The sequence below is a fragment of the Corvus cornix genome, chromosome 26, assembly GCF_000738735.6.
Source record: "Corvus cornix cornix isolate S_Up_H32 chromosome 26, ASM73873v5, whole genome shotgun sequence".
Classification (NCBI taxonomy): Eukaryota; Metazoa; Chordata; class Aves; order Passeriformes; family Corvidae; genus Corvus; species Corvus cornix.
In genome coordinates, this window is record NC_046354.1 from 2,676,324 (window position 1) to 2,697,228 (window position 20,905).

General features: G+C 62.3%; 2 protein-coding genes across 3 annotated transcripts; both read left to right on the plus strand.

The window, feature by feature from the left end:
- The first annotated feature begins 226 nt into the window (after positions 1-226).
- On the plus strand, positions 227-4,482 carry LOC104692528 (pepsin B). Its single transcript, XM_039565062.1, has 9 exons — positions 227-436; positions 974-1,124; positions 1,520-1,637; positions 1,802-1,920; positions 2,450-2,649; positions 2,813-2,935; positions 3,012-3,156; positions 3,392-3,490; positions 3,656-4,482. Exons 1-9 carry the CDS (start codon positions 381-383, stop codon positions 3,806-3,808), a joined length of 1,164 nt encoding a protein of 387 aa, XP_039420996.1. The 5' UTR covers positions 227-380; the 3' UTR covers positions 3,809-4,482.
- Positions 4,483-5,344: 862 nt separating this feature from the next.
- Positions 5,345-20,658, plus strand: TFEB (transcription factor EB). Of its 2 annotated transcripts, none has more exons than XM_039565405.1 (9): positions 5,345-5,640; positions 15,949-16,193; positions 16,264-16,518; positions 16,601-16,681; positions 17,272-17,392; positions 17,552-17,608; positions 17,985-18,060; positions 18,186-18,333; positions 18,636-20,658. In XM_039565405.1, the coding sequence occupies exons 2-9, from the start codon at positions 15,999-16,001 to the stop codon at positions 19,074-19,076; spliced, it is 1,374 nt and encodes a 457-aa protein (XP_039421339.1). In that variant the 5' UTR covers positions 5,345-5,640; positions 15,949-15,998; the 3' UTR covers positions 19,077-20,658. The 2 variants fall into 2 exon arrangements, with proteins under 2 accessions (XP_039421339.1, XP_039421340.1); XM_039565406.1 differs by lacking the exon at positions 5,345-5,640 and adding an exon at positions 15,335-15,551.
- Positions 20,659-20,905: the final 247 nt, after the last annotated feature.

Consider the following 20,905-nt stretch of genomic DNA (forward strand, 5'->3'; position numbering starts at 1 on the left):
AGCCAGCAGGGCTGCGGGCACCCCAAACACGGCTCATTCCCAGAACGTCAGCAGCAGGAATTCCCATTTGCTGGGAAGGGTGTGTGGTTTTGCCTTTGTTTTCCGGAAAGCTGGAGCTGGGCTGAAGGCGGGATAAAAAGCCTTGAACTCGGCGATAACGACCGCGTTTTGTTTTTTATCAGATGTCCCGTATTTGGTCTCGGTATCGGCGGCGCTGCCCCGAGAGCCGGGTCAGGAGGGAATTCAGGGTGGATGTGGTGACGAAGAGGAGGGTGGGAGCAGACACCGGGGGAAGGAGGAAGGAGCTGGGCACGGCTCTGCCCATTCCCACCTTGTCCCCGTCCCGGAGCGGCCACTGAGCCACCGCCACCACCGGGGACATGTGGGGGCTGGCGCTGGCCCTGCTGTGCCTCCCGCTCGGGGAGGGGATGCTCAGGTGGGTCTGGGGCAGGGTGGGGTGAGGGGTCTGGGGGTGAGGGGTCTGGGGGCAAGATTGGGGTGAGGGTGAGGGGCCTGGGGGCAGGATGGGGGTGGGGGTGAGGATGAGGGGTCTGGGGATGAGGATGAGGGGTCTGGGGGTGAGGATGAGGGGTCTGGGACAGGATGGGGGTGAGGATGAGGGGTCTGGGGGTGAGGATGAGGGTTCTGGGACAGGATGGGGATGAGGATGAGGGGTCTGGGGGTGAGGATGAGGGGTCTGGGACAGGATGGGGATGAGGATGAGGGGTCTGGGGGTGAGGGGTCTGGGACAGGATGGGGGTGAGGATGAGGCATCTGGGACTGAGGATGAGGGGTCTGGGGGTGAGGATGAGGGGTCTGGGATGGGATGGGGGCAGGGATGAGGGGTCTGGGGCTGAGGAGGAGGGGTCTGGGATGGGATGGGATGGGATGGGGGCGAGGATGAGGGGTGTGGCGAGGAGAGGGGCTCTCCCCCGGCACAGGGGGTGCACAGCTGGATCTCTGCACCCCGCAGGATCCCCCTGAGGAGGGGCAGGTCCGTGCAGGAGGTGATGAGAGAGAAGGGGCTGCCCAAGGGGTTCCTGAACAACCTGCGAGGGGACCCGGGGAGGAAATACCAGCTCGGAGGGGCCGTGGCTTATGAACCTCTGCTGAACCACCTGGATGTGAGTGCTGAAGCTTTGCCTTCCCCTCTGAGCCGCCTCGGCTTTTTGGGGAGCCCTTCTTGGCTTTGCTGGCTGCTGTGGGGGCTCAGCTCCCTCCCACTCCCCAGTTCAGGGCCTTGGGAAGGGTTTTTTTGGGCGTTTAGGCTGGCCCTGAGGGCTGGGTGGTGCTGGGAGGGCAGGAGGCATCAACTGGAGTTGGGACAGGGAAATCCCTTCTCCGAAAAAGCAGAGCTCATGGTTCCAGGGCAGATCCACCATTCCTGCTCCGTGTCCAGGGCAAATCACTGTCCCTCCCTGTGCTCTGGTGCCCTCCAGGACCACGAGCAGCAGTTTGGGGTTCAGAAACCTCCTTCAAAAAGGCAGGAACAGAAACCCACCCAGGTTCTTGTTCACAGACCTTCTACTTCGGGGAGATCGGCATCGGGACCCCTCCCCAGAATTTCCTGGTGATCTTTGACACCGGCTCTGCCAACCTGTGGGTGCCCTCCACCTACTGCCAGAGCCCAGCCTGCGGTGAGCACCCCTGGGGGGACCCCCGTGGGAGCTGTGACAGAGAAACCAGCGCCACCCGAGGGGGTTTGGGGCCACCAAAGCGGTTTTATGGCCCTTCCCCTGTGAAGCCTGTCTCTGCGGGGACAGGGCTGTCACCTGGGGGCTGTCACCTTCTGTCCCTGCAGGGGACCACGCCAGGTTCAACCACAGCCTGTCCTCCACCTTCCTGGGCACTGATGTGAGCTACACCCTGAGCTACGGGTTTGGGGACGTGGCCGTGGTGCTGGGGTGTGACACTGTGACAGTAAGTGACCCCTGAGGGGCTGGTGCATGGACACTTCAGGGAAAAACCAGTGCAGTTGGGTTAAAAGCTCAGTTTAAAACTCAGGGAGTACCTTAAAAGTACCTTTTTATTCTGGGGATTGGTTCCTGATTAGTTTAAGGTGTGTCAGCATGAATTCACTCCGACACTGGGATCTGCAAACAAACTCATTCCCGGTCCTCTGGGCTTTCCAGCCCCGATCTGGGATAAGGGAGGGATATCTTTGGCCGCAAGGATTTGCTTTGTGTACATCTGAGCTTTGTCCTTCCGGGGTGATAAGGAATGTTCTGTGCGAGACTTGCACGCACTGAAAATGGGATTTTAAACCGATTTAAGAGGCAAAACGGGGTTTGTGGGTATTTTGCTGGAATAAAAAGGGTGAGGGGACAAAACTGGGAGTCAGGCTGCTCCCGACCCCATGGGTGACGGGGAAGAGCTCAGCCTCTCCCAGTGCAGATTTAATCTTGCGACCGAACCCCGACATCTCCCAGCATCTTCCCTCTCCCTCCAGATCCAGAACATCATCCTCAGGAACCAGGAGTTCGGCCTGAGCCTGGACGAGCCCAGCAGACCCTTCTACTACCTGGGCTTTGACGGGATTTTGGGCATGGCTTACCCCGGTGTTGCCATCAGCGGCTTCCCCACCTTCCTGCAGAACTTGCTGCAGCAGGACCAGCTCAGCAAACCCCTCTTCAGCTTCTACTTCTCCCGGTGAGACCCTCAGGCAGCAGCTCCTTTTTCCACAGGCATGGCCTGGATCCATCCTTCCTTCCATCCACACCTTCTCCCCACACCCCTCTGTGCTCCACCGCTTTCTACAGAGCACAAATTCAGATTTTGGTCTGATTTCGGGGCTGATTTTGTGTCTTTCCAGCAACCCGACATATAATTACGGTGGGGAAGTCATCCTGGGAGGGGTTGACCTCCAGCTGTTCTCCGGGGAGGTTTTATGGGCTCCCGTGGTCCAGGAATTGTACTGGAAGATCGGCATTGAGGGGTAAGAGCTGCGCCACGGCTCGCAGCGGGTTTGGGGTGGGAAACCTTTCCCAACCCTTTTCCTGCTGCTTCCCCAGGTTCTCCATCGGGCTGTCGGTCACCGGTTGGTGCAGCCGAGGCTGTCACGGGATTGTGGACACTGGGACGTTCCTGCTGACCATCCCAGGGCAGTTCCTGCCAGCCCTGCTGCAGGCTCTGGGCGCAGAGCAGAGCGATTACGGGGTAGGTGGGCAGGATGGGGATGGTGCTGAGCTGTGAAGTGTCCCAGAATCCCCAAAGGAGCAAAATATCCCACCTGGAGCAGCCCTGCTGTGGGGTAAAAATGGAATAATTCGGTGAATGCGGGTCTGGCACTGTCAGAGCTGTGCTGACCCTTCGGGAGCGTGGCTGTGGTGACCACTGGACAATGGCCAGTGCCAGTCCTGGGTGTCCTGACCCCTTTCTGCCTCTCCTGCAGTTCCTGGTTGACTGCAGCTCTGTCCCAGAAATGCCCACCCTCTACTTTGCCATCGGTGGAGCCTGGTTACCGCTGCCTCCCGCTGCCTACGTCCTACAGGTAGGTGGGATTTCCTCATCCCAGTGGGAATTTCCAGTTCTGCCCAGGAGAAAATCAGAGTTTCTTCCCAACACCGCATTTCACGGAGATTCCTCTGCCTGCCTGTGGCCGTGGGGAGGGAATTGGGTCGGGAACTGTGCTGGAATTGGCTCTTTTTCCCCCCAGAATGACAGCATTTGCACCGTGGGGGTGGAGAGCACCTACGTGTCCTCTGCCAGCGGCCAGCCCCTCTGGATCCTCGGGAATCTCTTCCTCCGGCAGTATTATTCCATCTTCGACACGGCCAACAACAGAGTGGGCTTTGCCACGGCAGCTTAGGGGTGCTGAGCATCATCCACGGGGGATTTTATCCCTTGGAACACCTTCTCCTCCTGGGATCCGGGCGTGCTGATGAGTTGTGGATAAAGGAGTGTGAACCCAACTCGCGCTCGAGGCTTCCAGGCACTGGCTGAGCTTCTGGATTGCGGCAATGACAAATTTGGGGGCTTTTATTTTTATTTTTAATGGGAGCCAGATCCCTGCTGGAGCTTGCTGGGAAACCGGGATGAGTGGGAGAATTTCAGGCTGTGCTCAGGTTGAGGATTCCAGGGCTGAGCCCTGGCTGGAGGCTTCGGGAGCCAGTTTGGAGCTGGATGTGTGGAACGAGGAGCTGCTGAACAGCTCCAGGTTCCTTGGGGTTTTTTTTTTTCCAAGGGGGACTTGCCCACATGTATTTGCAAATAAATCAGGGATTAAATCGGGGATTAAAGTGTCGTGCAAAGACGCTCCAGCTGAGGAAAACACCCTGGGTTTGTTCTCCAGGGCTAAAACTCATGGCTGCAGCCTCCAAGGAGGGCGGGGAGGAGGGATTTGAGGTGCCCGAGGCTTGGGATGTGTGGATGCTCCCAAGAGGAGCTGCTGGATGTGGTGTCAGATGGATTGGGACAGTGCAGGGTGCCCAGGGATGACCAGAGGCTGTTCAGTGTAGGTAACGCTCAGGAGATGCAGGACATTGCCCGTGGCACGTGACCACCCCAAAAACCTGCTGTTTCCAGCCAAATCTGCCAGCAGGATGATCCTGGCCACCAAAACCCCATCCTGTGGCCACAGGCAGGAGGTGGCAGGGTCACCTGGGGACTCGAGGTGCCATGGAGTGCCCTGTCTGCAGCTGGCCAGGGTCCCCACCGCCCCCTCCTGCTGCAGCCGCCTGTTCCCCATTCATCTCATCCCAAATCTCCTGGCACAGCTTCCCTGGCACCCCCCGGACCCCGAGGGTCCCATAGGGAGGGGGCAAAGCCCCCCGTGCCTCGAGCAGCTCCTTGCAGGTCACTGCTCGTCCTCCACGGCCACAACCGGCTGCACAATCCTGGTGCAAGGAGCGGGAAAATCCTGGAGCGAGGAGCTGCGTGATCCCCGTGTGTTCCTGGTGCAAGGGATGCACGACCCGGCCCGAAGGGATGCGGGATCCTGGCACAAGGAGCTCCATGGTCCCCGTGTGTTCCTGATGAAAAGGGATGCAGGATCCTGGTTCACGGGACTGCACAACCCGATCACAGCGCTGCCTTCACCTCCCACCCCATCCCTCCTCTCCTGACCCGTTTTTGGGGTGGAAACCCGCACTTTCGGGGAGAAGAAAAAGCATTTTTGGGGAGGAACCCCCCTCATTTCAAGGAAGGAAAGCACCAAGCCCAAACTCCCGCGGTGGCCCGGGCGGGGACTACAAGTCCCGGCAGGCGCGGACTGCAGCTCCCGGCGTGCCCGGGGCCGGCGGAGCGGAGCGAGGGCAGCGGAACGGGCCGCGCCGGGCCGGGCGGGCGCTGCTGCTGCCCTCCCTCGGCACGGGGCCGAGCCGGGCCGAGCCGGGCCGGACTGCGCCGAGCCGAGCCGAGCAGCCCGACCGAACCGCGCCTAGCGCCGCCGAACCGGCCCGAGCGCCGCCGAACCGAGCCGAGAAGACGAACTGAGCCGGGGCGAGCAGAGCCGAGTGGAGCCGAACTGAGCCGAGGAGCCCAACCGAGCGCAGCCGAACCGGCGCGAGCGGGGCCGAACTGAACTGAACGGAGCTGAGGAGCCGAACCGAGCCGGGCCGAGAGCAGCCGAGCGAGGCCGAGCAGACCCGAGCGCAGCCGAGCGGAGCCGAACCACTTCGTTTCCTTCGCCGCTCCCCACGGGTGAGTGCAGGGGCAAGGGGTCCCGGGGGTCCCCGGGGAGGGGGGGCTCAGCAGCCGTGCAGCTCGGAGCCCACCTTGTGGGGGTGGTATGGGGGTGTTGGGGTGCTCTCCCCCCCTCCTGCGCCATCCCGGGCCGCTTTGAACTCGTAGTTGCTCTTTTCCCCCTTATTTTGCTGTAAATAATAACCCCACCCCCCCACCCCCCCCCCCCCCGCTCCCCGTGCCTCTCCTCGCCCCCGGCAGCGGCCCCCGGGAAGCTCCAGCCCGGCTGCTCCTGGCACTGCGGGGGTTTTGGGGGTCTCCGGCAGCTCATCCCGGTGCCCCCTCCCAAAACCCGGCGGTCCTGGGGGCTGCGAGACCCCCGGCAGCCCAAGGGGACCTGCCCTGGTCGCCTTTCCCATCGGGAACCCCCCCGAACCCGGTGCTCCGCGCGTGGGGAAACTGAGGCACGGATGCTGCAGGACAGCCGGGGTGCGCTCGGGGGGTCCCGGGCACCCCCCGGTTTGGGGAACACAAAGTGGGACCCCTTTTGGGGTCTGAAAGGATGGGAAAAGTTGGGCTACCTCGTGTCACACGGCTTTTAGGGGGTCACCAAGAGGACACACAGTGTGTCCCCTCCCTCCCGGGGAATTTAGGGAGGCATAGAGGGGGCTGCCCCAAGCCTCCAGAGGCCGATTAATTATATTCATGAATTAATTGCGAGGCAGGAAAGGATTACGTAGCCCCCAGAGCTTCGGGGAGTCAGATGATGGGGGAAATTTCCTTAAAAAAAAAAAAAAAAAAAAAACAAAAAAAAAAAAAATAGAAACACGAAGAGAATCTGGTGGTTATTGTGCTCCTCTAAGATAAATAAATAAGCCGGTGCAAGTCCGGGGGAAAGCAGGGCCCGCTTCCAGGAATCCCGGCGCTCCTGCGCGTTCCCGGCCCTTGGGGCACGGGGGGAGTTGGTGTTTTTTATATAACAGAGTCCGGCAGGCAGCGAAGGGACGGATTGGGGGGGTTATTTTTTCTTTCCCCCCCCTTCCTCTGTACTTCCCTGCCATGTTTGCTTGGCTTCATGCACGGCTGCTCCGGCCGGAGCTGGGAGTGGGGCTGGTTTCTCCCAGCCTGAGCTCGCTCACCTGCTGCTGGAAGGATCCAGCGCGGAAAACCGTGCTGGGAGCCGTGGGAATTTGGGGATCGGGGTGGCCGGAATTGGGAACACACCCAGATTTGGGTGGGGATGGTGGCCGTGGGTCAGGCCAGCATGTGGTGACCCGTGGAGGGGAGCCCGGTGTTTTCCCAGGGATGCTGGGTTCGCTTCCTGAGGGATTCTGGGTTTGCTTCCCGAGGGATGCTGGCCCTGCGTGTTTTCCGAGGGATGCCGGCCTGGCCTGCCCGCCCTTATCAGTCGGAAACTGCGCCGGGGTGGAGCTGGCTGCAGCGGGGCCATCCAGCATCCGGGTGTTTGGGATGGAGCTGTGATTCCAGCCAGGCCTTTTATTGCTTTTTCCATGCTCCACGGCTCCCAGTTCGTGGCACGTGTGTGTTCCTGGTCTCCCCTGCCCTGCCCTGCCCTGCCCTGCCCTGCTTACGGTTCCCTGTTTGCCTGGAAGTGCTGTGGGGAACGGGAAGAGCCCCTTGGGATAATGTGATGGATCATCGGAGCAGGGGGCACATTCCCAGGGCCGAGGGTGGGGTGGCCCGAGCAGCACAACAAACAGGGAAATGGGGCTGGGGAGGCCATGCTGGGGGTGTTCCCCTCAAAAACATCCACCGTGCTGAGGGTGAAAACATCCTCTGGCTCACCATGGATCCTCCTGTGTCACAGTGGGGAGCTGGGGGTCTGATGTGATGGGATCTCATCCCTGGATTGCTGTTTCTCCCTCCTTTCCTGGGATGCAGATCCACCCCTGGGGACAGCTGGAGTTTTTGGGGTGGTTTTAGAGGGCACCTCAAGCTGGACTCGCCCCAAGGGAGCTGTTTTGTAACTGCCCTGTGTGGGGTTATCCCGTATCCCGGACAAAGAGGAAGTGGACAGGGGGAAGCAGTGGCATCCTGGGCGTGGGGCTGCGGCCTGGCAGTGCCACCACACGTCCCTGTGGCAGCATCGTGGCAACCGTGCTGGTGGTGGCTGTTCCGTGACAACTTCCCAGATTCCCTGTTTGCTCTGGGAGGTTCCCAGGGATCCCAGGAGGATCCCAAGGAGCCAGCGCTGGGTGTTTGACTCCCCCATAAAAGAGCAGAGAGTGCTCGGAGGTGCCAGGTGTGCTGTCACCGCCCTGTGGTGGCCTTCCCGTGGTGCCACCACCTCCATGAGCTTTGCCAAGCTGCGTGATCCCGGTGTGGATGCAGCCGGGATCACACCGGTGATTCCCAGGACGAGCCGTGGTCGTTGTCACTGGCGCTGTGACACTTGGAAGGGTGGAAGAGGGGGTGATCTCTTCCTGACCACACAGGGATTGTGTGCTCAGGGATTTTTTTCCTCTCACTGGCATGCCCAGTAAAAGCCCTGATGGCTCTTCCCTAATCCATTCCGAGTTCGTGTCCCTCCTCCTGGCACCTGGCTTTTGGTTGGAGCCGGTTTTCCGTGCGGATTTGCCTGCACGGGGTCCCCTGACATGGTCAGCCCAGGAATCCGGGAGGCCCTGGCTCCTGCTCCTCGCCTTCCAGGAAGGCTGAGAAAACCGGGAATGGGAGATGCTCCACCTCTGGAGACCCAGGGGAGGTTTTGGGGGGTGTTTTGGGGAGGTCAGTCCTGCAGAGCTGGAGCAGGAGCTTTGGGATGGGCACCGTGGGATGATTTGCAGCGGGCGTTGCGTGCGATCACCTGGGAAGGGCTCAGGGTGTCCCGGTGCCACATCTCCGGTGCCCACAGGTTGTGCCACCTTATCTTTAAAGCCTCTTCTAATGAATCGCCCCCGGGGTTTTGTCACCTTTCCTCCGAGTGCGTTCGGCTCCAAACAAACTCCCCACGCCCCGCGCTGAGCCTCGGTCGCCTCCTTTGCTTAAATGGGTGCAAATTCCGGATAAACCTGAAACTCCCAGCAGTGTGGGGACGGCCAGGGGAGTTCTTGGAGCCTCGGGGACAAGCGAGGGCAGCAGCGCTGGCTCCTGCCCAGGCGGAGTCCTCGGGATTTTGGGGGAGCCGCACGGGGTGGGGATTTTTTGGAGGAGATGAGGAGGGGGCTGCAGCCACCTTGGCACACACGGGGAGCGTTTTCCTGCTCCTAGGGGAGGAGGGAGTAGGTGCCAGCGGGTTTGGCTGAGTATTTCGGGTCCTGGGCCAAGCGAAGGAGAAATCCCAGCCTGATGGGAAAAACCTCTGGGCTCCTCCACGGGTCCAACCGGCGCAACGTGCCCGGGAGAGGCGGCAGCGCCCGTGGCCAGGACCAGCCCCGGTGGCGCCGGCACCGTGCCAGGCCCGGGGCTGGGTTGGCAGCGGGGGCTCCCGAGAGAGCAGTTTGACCTTCACGGAGCAGGAAAGTGCCGGGCTGAGCCTGGCAGAAAGGAGGGGACGGCACAAATCTCTCCCGAGCGGGTAAGCGGCGCTGGCCGGGCACGAGAGGTGCTGCCGGGGGGGGGGATGGCGAGCGCTGGGCTGCTTTGGGAGCCCATGGGCTGTCCCCACTTTCTTTATTCCTGGGGCTGCCGGCCCTGGGATGGTTGCACGGGCTCTGCCTCCACCGAGCCTCCGGGCCGGGCGCTGGGGGCTGGACGCGGCGTATTTATAAATATTACCTCCTTCCAGCAGCATGGAGCTCGCAGGGAGGGAGGGAGGAGGGATGGAGGCGGCGCTGGGAGTGCCTCTGGCACTGGCAGGGGGGCACGGGGTGGCCGCTGTCACCTTGCACCTGGTGCTGGTGGCAGGTGGCACCGCGAGCTTGGGGCGCGCGGAGCTCCTGCGCTGGTTTTGCCGAGCATCCCCACTTTTTGGGATGGTTTCTAGCATACTGGAGTGTGTGGCGGTGCTGTCGCAGCTCCGTGGATCCCAGCTGGGGGCCGGGATGTGCTGTCCCGCCGGTTCCCCTGGGTGCTGGTGTACGCGGTTGTTTAAAAAAGCCGACACCCAAACCTCCCGCAAGTGACCCCGAGCCGGGCTTTTCCTTCGGGGCTGCGCTCCCGGCTCTCTCCTTTCCCGAAGGGAGCGAGCGGGATGTGGAGCAGGACCTGGAGCCTGCCCGTCCTCTCCAAGGTCACCGCGGTCCCCTCCTGTGTCCCCGCGATAGGGCGCTGATTAATCACCGCGCCCGGGCTGGCGGCTCAGCCCATCCTCCTGCCCGTTCGCACTTTTATTTTTAATTGCTGCCGCCGGGGGAGGGGGGGAGGCCGCGCAGGGGGCAGGGGCTGTGAATTCCCAGCGCGGTCAGTCGGACAGTGATGTTTCAATCAGGCCTCTGCAGCTCCTGCTCAGCTTTAGAGGGTCCAGCCCCTCTGTTTTGGGGTCCCGGGGGTCTCCCTGCCTCTCCCTGCACCCAAACTCTGGCCTGGAGTTGCCAACCTCCAGCTGTGAGCGTGATCTGCAGCCATCCCTCAGCTGGGTGGGTTTTTTGGGGTGGAAGAGAGAACTTTTGGGGTGGAGAGACACCGGAGCAAGGCTGTGTGTGTATCATTAACCCCATAATGGTTCTCCTGGCCGTGCCTTGGCACCCCCAGAACCAGGGGGCTTTTTCTGCACCCCATTTACTCAGCGACGCTGTGACAAAGGACACGCAGCCCTGCGTGGCACCGGGGACCGATGCTTCTCCCTCCACCGATTCCCTGACCCCTTCTGGGCGGGCCAGGCTTACCTGGGTGTTTTGGGCCAGCCCCGGTAATGTTTTTCCCGTGCCGGATCCCTCGGCCTTTTCCAGGCGCGGTGTTTAACTCAGGGCAGGGAAAACATTTGGCCTCTGACCCAGCGCCTGTTAACAACGTCCCGCTCCACGTTGCTGAGATGCCGGGGCTAAAAACAGTCCCGGTGACTCAGGCTCTCGCTGCTGCTGTCAACTGACCCCGGCGTGGCTCTGCCAAGCCCCTCCTTTGCCTGCTCCTTCTCCCTTTCAGGGCCGCGTGCTCTGAGTGCAGGGAAGGAGCCTCTGGATGGGGCTGGGATGGTTCTCAGCGATCCCAGGAGCTCAGTCCCATCCAGCTGCCCCATACGGCTCCTGGGTGGGTGGTGGGGAGGGCACTGCTGCTCGCTGGGGTTGGAAATGGGGTTCTCCTCCTTTTTTCCTCATTGCAGAGGCTGGATGGGATCTCTGGAGTGTCCGGTCTCACCTCATGGTCAGCGTTGGTGTTGGATGAGGGTTTCTGAGGATGGCCCTACTGCCTGATGTCCCTGTTTGTGGGGAGGAGTCCTTTCCTGAGACCCCTGTCCCGCAGCTCCTTCCTGGGGCTGCCCACCCCAAATCCTTCCTGAGACCCCCATCCTGCAGGTCCTTCCTGGCGCTGCCCACCCCAAGTCCTTCCTGAGACCCCCATCCTGCAGCTCCTTCCTGCGGCTGCCACCCCAAATCCTTCCTGAGACCCCCATCCCACAGCTCCTTCCTGGCACTGCTCACCCCAAGTCCTTCCTGAGACCCCCGTCCTGCAGCTCCTTCCTGGCGCTGTTCACCCCAAATCCTTCCTGAGACCCCCGTCCTGCAGCTCCTTCCTGGCGCTGCTCACCCCAAGTCCTTCCTGAGACCCCCATCCACAGCTCCCTCCTGGGGCTGCCCACCCCGAATCCTTCCTGAGACCCCCATCCTGCAGCTCCTTCCTGGGGCTGCCCACCCCGAATCCTTCCTGAGACCCCCATCCACAGCTCCCTCCTGGGGCTGCCCACCCCGAATCCTTCCTGAGACCCCCATCCTGCAGCTCCTTCCTGAGGCTGCCACCCCAAATCCTTCCTGAAACCCCCATCCCACAGCTCCCTCCTGGGGCTGCCCACCCCAAATCCTTCCTGAGACCCCCATCCTGCAGCAGCTCCTTCCTGGCGCTGCCCACCCCAAATCCTTCCTGAGACCCCCATCCTGCAGCTCCTTCCTGGCGCTGCCCACCCCAAATCCTTCCCGGGGAGATGAAGGATTCTCGCTGAGCCCTGGCACTGCGGGTGCCCTGTCACGGCATCAGTCACCCCCGTGGTGGCCTTGCCAAGTCTGGGTGAGTGCCCCAGGGGTGGCCACGAGGCTGGGCCCAGCTGGGCAGGGACAGGTGGGTCCAGCTGTGTTCTGGCCTGGATCTCCCTCTCCGTGGAGGGAGCAGAGGATCAGAGCAGATCCTCTGGTGCAGAGCAGCCTTGGGGTGTGCCCAGCAGCATGTCCTTCTTGTGGCACTGCCATCCTGCTGGGGACCCACTGGGAGTGCTGGAGGGACTGCCCCGTGCTGCTGGGCTGTGTAATTAATCACAGAATGCTTGGGGACCTTAAAGCTCCGCACGTTCCATGGGCAGGGACGCCTTCCACTGTCCCAGGCTGCTCCAACCTGGCTTTGGACACTTCCAGGGATGCAGGGGAAGCCACAGCTTCTCTGGGCACCCTGTGCCAGCCCCTCCCCACCCTCACAGAGAGGAATTTTATCCCAATATCCCATCTCTCCCTGCCCTGTGTGCTGGTGCTCCAGGCCCTCTCCATCTTTCTTGTCATCTTCCCTAAACTTCATCTTTTCCAGCCTCTTTTCCACCTGTAATCCAGGTGCTTACTCTGCACCCACTCTGGGCACACGGGGGGTGAGGGATCCCTGCGTGCCACATCCCCTGGAGTGACAAGGGACAGCTTTTGCCCACCCTTGGGACAGACCCAGCCCTGGCTCCTGTGCCCCGGTGGCAGTGGCTGCATCAATTTTTCCACGCTTTTTCTCAGCCCTGTTGCTCACTCCTGTGACAAAAACAAGCAGGTTTGGAGGGGGTTTTTTTTGCAACTTCCCTCCCTCCCCGCTCCCCATGTGGCCACTGAAAATGAGGAACACGGGGCTGGCCCGGAGCACGGAGGAGCTGTGACCTGCTGGCCCTGGCACCTGCAGGGTCCCCCAGCCCCTCTGTTCTGCACCCAGGTAACCCCTGCCTCACTGTCCCCCTGTCCCCACACAGCGGGGTCACAGCAGAGCCCGTCCCCACACGTGGGGTGGCTTTGTGGGGTGGCAGCTGGGTGACATCGGGTGCTCCTGGAGCAAACCCTGGGCTCGGGGCTGTCTGGACCCAGCTGTGCCTGCCTGGGCTGGGGTCCCCTGTGCTCCCTCCCTGCCACCCCCGTGTCCGTCCCCACCCCCCGGCGTTTGAAAACGAGAAACGAGGAAGGAAGGAAGGAAGGGAAGGCTGGGCCGGCCCGTGGCGAGCAGCGAAGCTGTTTTCACTTCTTTCTTCTCCTTTTCCTTTCCACTGCCCCTCAGCTGCCAGCCCAGAGCGGGGTTTGGGTGGGTGGATGGTGCCTGCCCTGTCCCCCCTCCTTCCCCCGGGGGTCCCCGCTCCCTCCTGGAGCTGCTGATTGATTTTTTGCTGATTGATTTTTCCGCTCATAAACGGCCACGATCGACCGGCAAATAAAACACGGGAGGGAGCGGGGCTGGGCAGCGCTGCCTGGCGCCGTGAGTTTGGGGGTTCTCAGCCCGGCAGGGCATCGCTCCCCCTGCTCAGAGGGGTGGCAGAAGGAGGCGTGTGGCACTCGCAGGGGGTGCTGTGGCCGTGCCAGGCGGGCAGGACGGTGCCACCTCCCCTGGGAGGGTAACGCGATCCCCGGGGGCTAAATCTGGAAAACGCCTGCCGGCAGCTTGGATTTCTCACCCACACCTGAGCCTGGGCACGCTGCTGTGGCTTCTCCAGGTGTTGTGTCCCTTCAGGTGGCCCTGGGGGCCCCCTGCCAGCTCGGGTAGTGGGTCTGTCACCAGCCCGGCCCCTGGCGTTGCGGGGCAGCACCCGATGTCCCTCCAGCACCCGATGTCCCTCCAGTACCCAATGTCCCTCCAGCACGTCCCAGCGGTTGCTGAGCAGCCGCCCCCATGCCACCACCGGCTGTCACTGTCACCGCAGGGCTGAGGGTCAGCTCGGGGCTGTGCGAAGTCCTGAGAGGGCTGAGAGAGGGTTGGGGCAGCTCTGGGGATCCTCCAGCTGGAGCCACCCCCGAGTGCCATCCCGGGACGCTGGGTTCTTGCTGAAATAACACCCCCAGAGAGAGAGCAAGGAAGGGCCAGAAATAACCGTGGTGCTGAGTAGCGGCAGAGATATTTGGGAGGGAGATGCATTCCCTGGCTCTGGCCCCGCTGTGGGGTTGGGGGTTGCTGATGGAGCACGGCTGGAGCCTGGACAGCCCCATGTCCTGCGTTTCTCCAGACAGGAAAAGTGGATTTGGGGTGTGGAGAGGGGCTGGGATCATCCAGCTTTTCCCTCCCTTTCAGCCACCCTTCAGCCCCTCCATCCCCTTCCCAGCTGCTCCATCTCCCACCCTGGGCCTCCCACCACTGCTGGGCCTCCCTGTGCACCAGGATGAGCCTCGCCGGGGTCCCCTTCCAGTAGGGACCAGTTTGGGGCTCCCACTGGTGCTGGGATCCGGCTCAGTGGGAGAACCTCTGGGTGCCCTCACAGGAATAACAGGATGGAGCTGCCATTCCATTGCTCTTCTGGAGATGGACCAGGGGAGGCTGGGATGTGTCCCCAGGGTGGGACGTGGGCCCCGGGTCCCCATCCTGTCCCGCTGCCGCCCTCCTGCTGGGGCTGACTCAGAGCGAAAGCAGAAGCTGCTCAGCGTTTTGGGGGGTGGGGGGGAAGCCAAGCAGAACCAAAGGGGTTATTTTAAACCTGACCTAATTTCCCCCCCTCTCCTCACCAAGCCCAGCTCTCGCCACCCTTCCCCATCTTCCTCCTCATCTTCTGCAGCTCTTCTTGGGGAGCCTTTGGCTCTCCCACTCCTGGTTTCTATAAGGGGAGATCCTGCAGCCAGGCTGGGTGGTGGCACCGGGGCCAGCAGGGCTCAGTGGGTGCTGTGTTGTGGGCGGCTGTGCCTCGGCACCCTTCCCGTGACATCCTCGAGCTCCCACGAGTGCCAGCCCTTCCTGAGAAAAGCCTCTCGCCCTTCCCTTCGTGTTTGGGGTTGTACATCCCCCGTGGGCATCAGCTCTGGGTTTCCCCCTTAGTTCAGCCTTGTTCCATCCTCTGTGGGCTCTCACCGGGGTCTTTTCCAGAGTTCTGCTGTTTCTCATCCCGGCACCACCCCCGGTGCCCTCCTCTCGGGCTGTTTGCACATCCCCCTTAACGAAGCTCCGGTGGATCGCTGGCCCAGGCTCCGGGCTCCCATCCCCCTTCGGACAGGCCACCATGGCTAATTAATTCCCTTCCCCTCGCCGCTCAATAGCTACTCTTGAGCTGTGTAATCGCGTTGCCGTCCGTGCTGCCTTGATTTAATTTCCCCTCCGGGTAGCGCGTGGCACCGGCTCTGCGTGGCCGCCACCCGTCTCTGATCCCACCTCGCATTTAAACAGCAAAACCTGTCTGGTTTTCCCCTCCTGCCTCTTCCCCTCGCAGCTTTTCCCTTGCCTCCCGTGCTCCGCTTCCCTGCGATGCCGCGCTCCAGACCCGCATCCCTTAAGGCACCTCCCGCATCCCGGCCCCGCGTGGGAAAGCGGCCCCGTGGAAAGCCCTGGCGGCGGTGGCTGGGGCGGCTCCCCGTGCCCCGGCATCCTCCGCCCTCCGCGGGCCGCCGTCCCCTTTGTCCGGGGGAACAAGGGCCGGTCTGTGCCGGCCGGGGGCCGCTGCGGTCCCCCCCGTCCCCGCGCTCGCGTGCCGGCCCCGCACAGAGCCCGCCTTGTTCGCCCCGCGCCGGAGCCGGGCTCGGGCACGGCCGGGCTGGGGGTTAAAGCTGTCCCCGGCTCCTGGCACCCGCCGGCCTTTTCTTCCTGCTCTTCCCTCGCTTTCTCTTTCCCTTTGGCTGCCGGGCTCGCTGTGGGTTCTGCCGTCGCTGCGGTGTTCGGGAAGTGGCTCCGGGGTGAGTGTACGGCGCGGGGTCCTGGCTGCTCCATCGCGGTTCCCGGCTCGTCCTTCCTGCCAGGCCCTAATTTCCCTCACTCTCCTTGTCAATCTCAGCTCCGGCCACCCTTCCTCATCCTCATTCTCAGCTGTCGCCCTTCTCGGGAGCTTCCCTGGGGTGCTTTTGACTTTCCCATCCCTGTTTTCTGTAAGGAGGCAGCTGGTGGGGGCTCCTACAGCCAGGCTGGGTGCTGGGACCTGGTCCTCCTGCTCTGGGACAGCAGCGCCAGCGCTGGGATGATCCTCCTGGATCAGTCACCATCCAGCGTGGGCGCTCTGGGATTTCTCCTCCTTCCTCGTGCCTCAGTTTCCCCGCTGGGCAAGGCTGTCGGTGACGTGCCGTGTCCTCCTCGCAGGGTGACCTCGGTGCCAGGCGGACTCGTGGCTCCCGGCCTGGTGTCTCACCATGGCGTCGCGCATCGGGCTGCGGATGGAGCTGATGAAGCAGCAGGCGCAGCAGGAAGCGGAGCGGGAGCGGGTGCAGCAGCAGATGATGATGAACTACATGCAGCAGCAGCGCATGCCCGTGGCCTCCAGCCCTGCCATCAACACCCCCGTCCACTTCCAGTCCCCTCCGCCCGTGCCCGGAGAGGTCCTCAAGGTACCGTGGTGTCCCCCCTGCCCGGGTGTGGGACAGCCCACGGGGTCCCTGATGGGTTTTGTCCCCGCAGGTCCAGTCCTACCTGGAGAACCCCACCACCTACCACCTGCAGAAGTCTCGGGACAAGAAGGTCCAGGCTTATCTCTCCGAAACCTACGGGAACAAGTTCGCTGCCCACGTCAGCCCTGCCAGCCACTCTCCCAAGCCACCCCCGGCCGCATCCCCCGGCGTCCGGCCCGGCCACGTCCTGTCCTCCTCGGCGGGCAACAGCGCTCCCAACAGCCCCATGGCCATGCTCAACATCGGCTCCAACCCGGAGCGGGAGGTGAGGGGGTGTCACCGGGCTGCTGGGGACACACCAGGTGCTGGGAAGGGCAGAGGAGCCCAATTGTCCTTTTCCCTTTCAGTTTGATGAGGTCATCGATGACATCATGCGCCTGGATGATGTTTTGGGCTACATGAACCCCGAAGTCCACATGCCCAACACGGTGAGTGAGGGGTGACAGGAAGGGACCGGACCTGGGGGGTCCCACAGCCCTGTTCGTGCAGGGATGGAGGTGGCACAGAGGGGACCTTCTGCCACACCCCCACATCCCCTTGGTGGCACCCAAGCCAATCCTGTCCCTGGAGGCAGCAACACCCACAAGAATCAATCCTCCAGCGTTTTTCCCCCTTGAGGACAACTGGGAACCCTTTTAAAAAGCTGGAGAGGCGGGAGAGAGGCACGGGGAGGGACCAGGGGTGGGGAGATGGCAGAGCCGGCAGAGGTTTCCCAGGCAGGAGCTCCCCCAGAGCAGCACCGTGTCCCGGGTCAGATCCATGTGGCAGCTTGGGCCTCCCAGTGGGATTCATCCTGCCCAGCCCTTCTCAGATGTGATTCATCTGCCCTATTTTAGATGTTGGCCATGGGAGGGGATCAGCTGTGCCCTTTGAAGTCCTGTTTTCTTTGATGAAAGCTGCTTTAAGGAGCTGGGAAGACAATTCCACCTGCCCAGGCTGTGCACTCCCATCCCAGCTGGGCTGGATCCCGGTCCCCAGCCCTGCCTGCAGCTGACCCAGCTGTCCCTCTGCTTTCCAGCTGCCCATGTCCAGCAGTCACATGAACGTCTACAGTGGGGACCCCCAGGTGACGGCGTCGCTCGTTGGTGTCACCAGCAGCTCCTGTCCCGCCGACCTCACCCAGAAGAGAGAACTCACAGGTGCGTCCCGGCCCCAGAGCGGGCGGGGTGACAGCAAGTGACAAAACTGGGGCTGCCCTGTCCCCACGGGGGTACGGGGACTCCAGTGCCAGCCCGGGATGCTCGTGGGGTGAGGTGCAGCCTCGTCCCCTCGCGGTGACATCGTGGGGTCTCTTGCAGATGCCGAGAGCCGAGCCCTGGCCAAAGAGCGCCAGAAGAAAGACAATCACAACCTGAGTGAGTTCAGCTCTGCCTTCCCCTCTCCTGAGCCCACAGCCATTTTCCCATCACTCTTCATCCTCGTTCCTGCTTTCTCTGAGCTGTGTCCCCCTTCCCATCCCAGCTGACCCTCAGGAAAGACCCCCTGAGCCCCTCCTTCCTGGCAAAGTGGGGTACAGGAGCCACCTCGCTGTCCTCCTGGGGGGAGCTCAGACCTTCTGGGCCAGGGGTGGAGCAGGGGTGGCTCCTGAGGTTCCTCGTCCTGAGCTCCCCAGTTCCTCAGGGTCTGGCTGGGGCACGACAGTGGGATGTGGGACATGAGGGACACGTGTGACACGGAGCCTCCCCTGCTCCTGCTGCCCCCTCACTTCCACCCCTCTCGTCTCACCCGCAGTCGAGAGGCGGCGAAGGTTCAACATCAACGACCGCATCAAGGAGCTGGGAATGCTGATCCCCAAGGCCAACGACCTGTACGTATCCCTGGCTCCTGCTGGGCTGGGATCACTGGGATCACTGGGGGCTTTTTGCTGGAGCAGGGGTGAGGGGCCATGCTGCTGGCATCCAGGTCCATCTCTTTTCCCATCCCGGGTGACAGGGACGTGCGCTGGAACAAAGGGACAATCCTGAAGGCGTCTGTGGATTACATCAAGAGGATGCAGAAGGACCTGCAGAGGTCCCGGGACCTGGAGAATCACTCGCGGCGCCTGGAGATGACCAACAAGCAGCTGCTGCTCCGCATCCAGGTGAGCTTCCCTGGGCTCTGCCCTCCCTCTGCTCCACCCCAGCCCCACCAGCCCCTCACTCCTGTCCCACCGAGGGCATGGCCATGGGGGTCTCCTGCCTTTTTTGGCTGGGAAGCGACCAGGAGCAAAGTCTTGAGGCAAACCTGGTGTCGGAGCGTGCTGAGCTTTGCATGGATCACCGTGCATCTTCCATGGGCTGCTTCCCTGGGAGCTTCTCAGTCCCTGCCGCCTCCATAAATGTCCCCGTGCCGTGTCCCCGAGTGTGACACCCCCACCAAAGCCCCGCTGTGTCCCCTTGGCAGGAGCTGGAGATGCAGGCACGCGTCCACGGGCTGCCCACCTCCTCGCCCTCGGGCGTCAACGTGGCCGAGCTGGCTCAGCAGGTGGTCAAGCAAGAAGCCAGCGGGGACGAGGGCACCCTGGAGCCACTGCTGGCACCCCCAGACCCCGAATCGCAGCCGCAGCCGGCGCTGCCCGCGCCGCCGCAGTCTCCCTATCACCAGCTGGACTTTACCCACAGCCTGAGCTTCGATGACGGCTCCCAGGGCTTCCCGGACAGCCTGGAGCCCGGCCACAGCGCTTCCTTCCCATCCCTATCCAAGAAGGAGCTGGACTTGATGCTGATGCAGGACACGATGCTGCCCCTGGCCTCTGACCCCTTGTTCTCGGCCATGTCCCCGGAGGCCTCCAAGGCCAGCAGTCGCCGGAGCAGCTTCAGCATGGAGGACGCGGACATGCTGTGATGGGGAGCTGCTGGGGCGAGGGCTGCAGCGCCAGCTTTGGGTGGGCAAGTCCCAGGACACTCCCAGCAGCAGGAGCCCGTCCTGCCATGCACTTGAATCTTCCCAGGAGTAATTTCTCTATGCAACGGGGGCTCGGGTCGGGCCCGCCGGGTGCCGCCGTGTCTTTCGCAGCTTCTTTTTGCCAGGAGCGGGAATGGACCTTCCTGGCTTTGCTGTGGCGTTGGCCTGACTGCGAGATTCCACAGCCCGGCAGCGAGATCTCGGCTGCTTCGCCTTTCAGCAGAACCCTCCTGGCCTCACCCCCTTCCCCTGGGGTGGTGCCTCGGAGCCTCGAGCCCCCGGGAGCAGAGGGACGATGCTGCGAGCTTTGTGTCTGGTTTGGCGTCTTGCTCTGGGATCCTTCATCCCCACGGAGTCAGCCCCAGCCCCTGGATGCTTCCCAGTCCATCCAGTTCCTCCTTCCTGGGAGTACCCGCTGCCTCCGGGGTTGCAGAAGGGTGACAAGGCGTTAATTGGTGCACGTTCGTTAATACGGCACCGGGGGTGCTGTCTGCAGGTGGGTGTTGAAGGCACCCACAACACCTGGGTTTGGGGGGGGTTTGATGCTCCACCAACCCCCTGCTGCCACCCCCACCTTGTGGGGCAGCACCCACCACCCCAAAACCTCTGGGCAAAGGTGCCAGGTGACCCTGAGCCTCCTCGAGGTGTCCCCGCAGTGTCCCTGTCCCGTGGCACCGAGCCCCGGCTCCTTCCTGGAAGGATAAAAGGGTTTTTACACTTGGCTTTTTGGGGATACTTCTTGAGAGTCCTGCCCCGTGTGGGCATGCAGGTCCGGGCTCTGACCAGGGGATGGTTTGTGCCAGCTGCCAAACCTGACCTGCTTGGAATTCGGGGCTTGTTTCTCTTCCCAGTGTCACCAGCTCATTCCCCAGCCAGGACTGGTCTGTACTGGGGAGCTGCTTTGGGTCTCTGCCTCATGTCCCGACTCCTCCATCCCAGCTGGAGGCTGGGGGCGAGCTGGGAAGGGCAGGGAAGGGCTGTTCCCAGGGAAAACACTCCATGGATTTATTGAGGGAGAGGAGGGGAGCTGGGGAGAGGAGACCCCTTGGCCATCGTCCCCCCCCCGGGCTGGGGGTGCCCGTGTGGGGCTGGGGGTGCCCGTGTGGGGTTGGGGGTCACTGGGTGCCCCCTGTCCTGGACCTGGATGACCTGGAGGGGACAAAGATGCCCCGTGGTGGCTGGATTTGGGGTTGGAAGTGGGGGACAGCCCTAGAGAGGGGTCTGTGGGACGTGAGGGTGCGGGGAAGTGAGGAAGGTGGGGAGGAAGAGGGAGGAGGAGTTGGAGAGGCCCTGGAGCAGGGCAGGGAGCGGGAAGGGACCCGAGGGGACACTGGGTGAGCAGAGAGGGGCTCTGGGCTCTGAGCTGGAGGGGCTGAGGGTGTTCACAGGAGGCCTTGGCACCCTTTGTGTGCTGCCATCAGTGCCTGGAAAGAGAATTGTCCCTGCCAGGGTCAGCCCTGGCCGAGCTGGGGACCTGTGGGTGTGGGAGAGCCACGGCTCTGTGCCCTCCAGAAGGGGCAGGCACACGAAATCCCACAGGAAATTGAGATTATTGTGGCTTTAGGATGCCCTTGGGCACCTGTGGGCAAGGCCTGGCCACTGCTCAGCACGAGATGTCTCCCCTGGCTGTGAGTAAACAGTTGTGGATTATAATTACTGTTTTTTTAAAATCTTTTTGGGAGTTTTGTTTGTTTTTCTTTTTTTGTTGTTTTTTTTGGTTTTTTTTGTTTTGTTTTGTTTTTTTGTTTTTTTTAATGCACTGTGCTCTG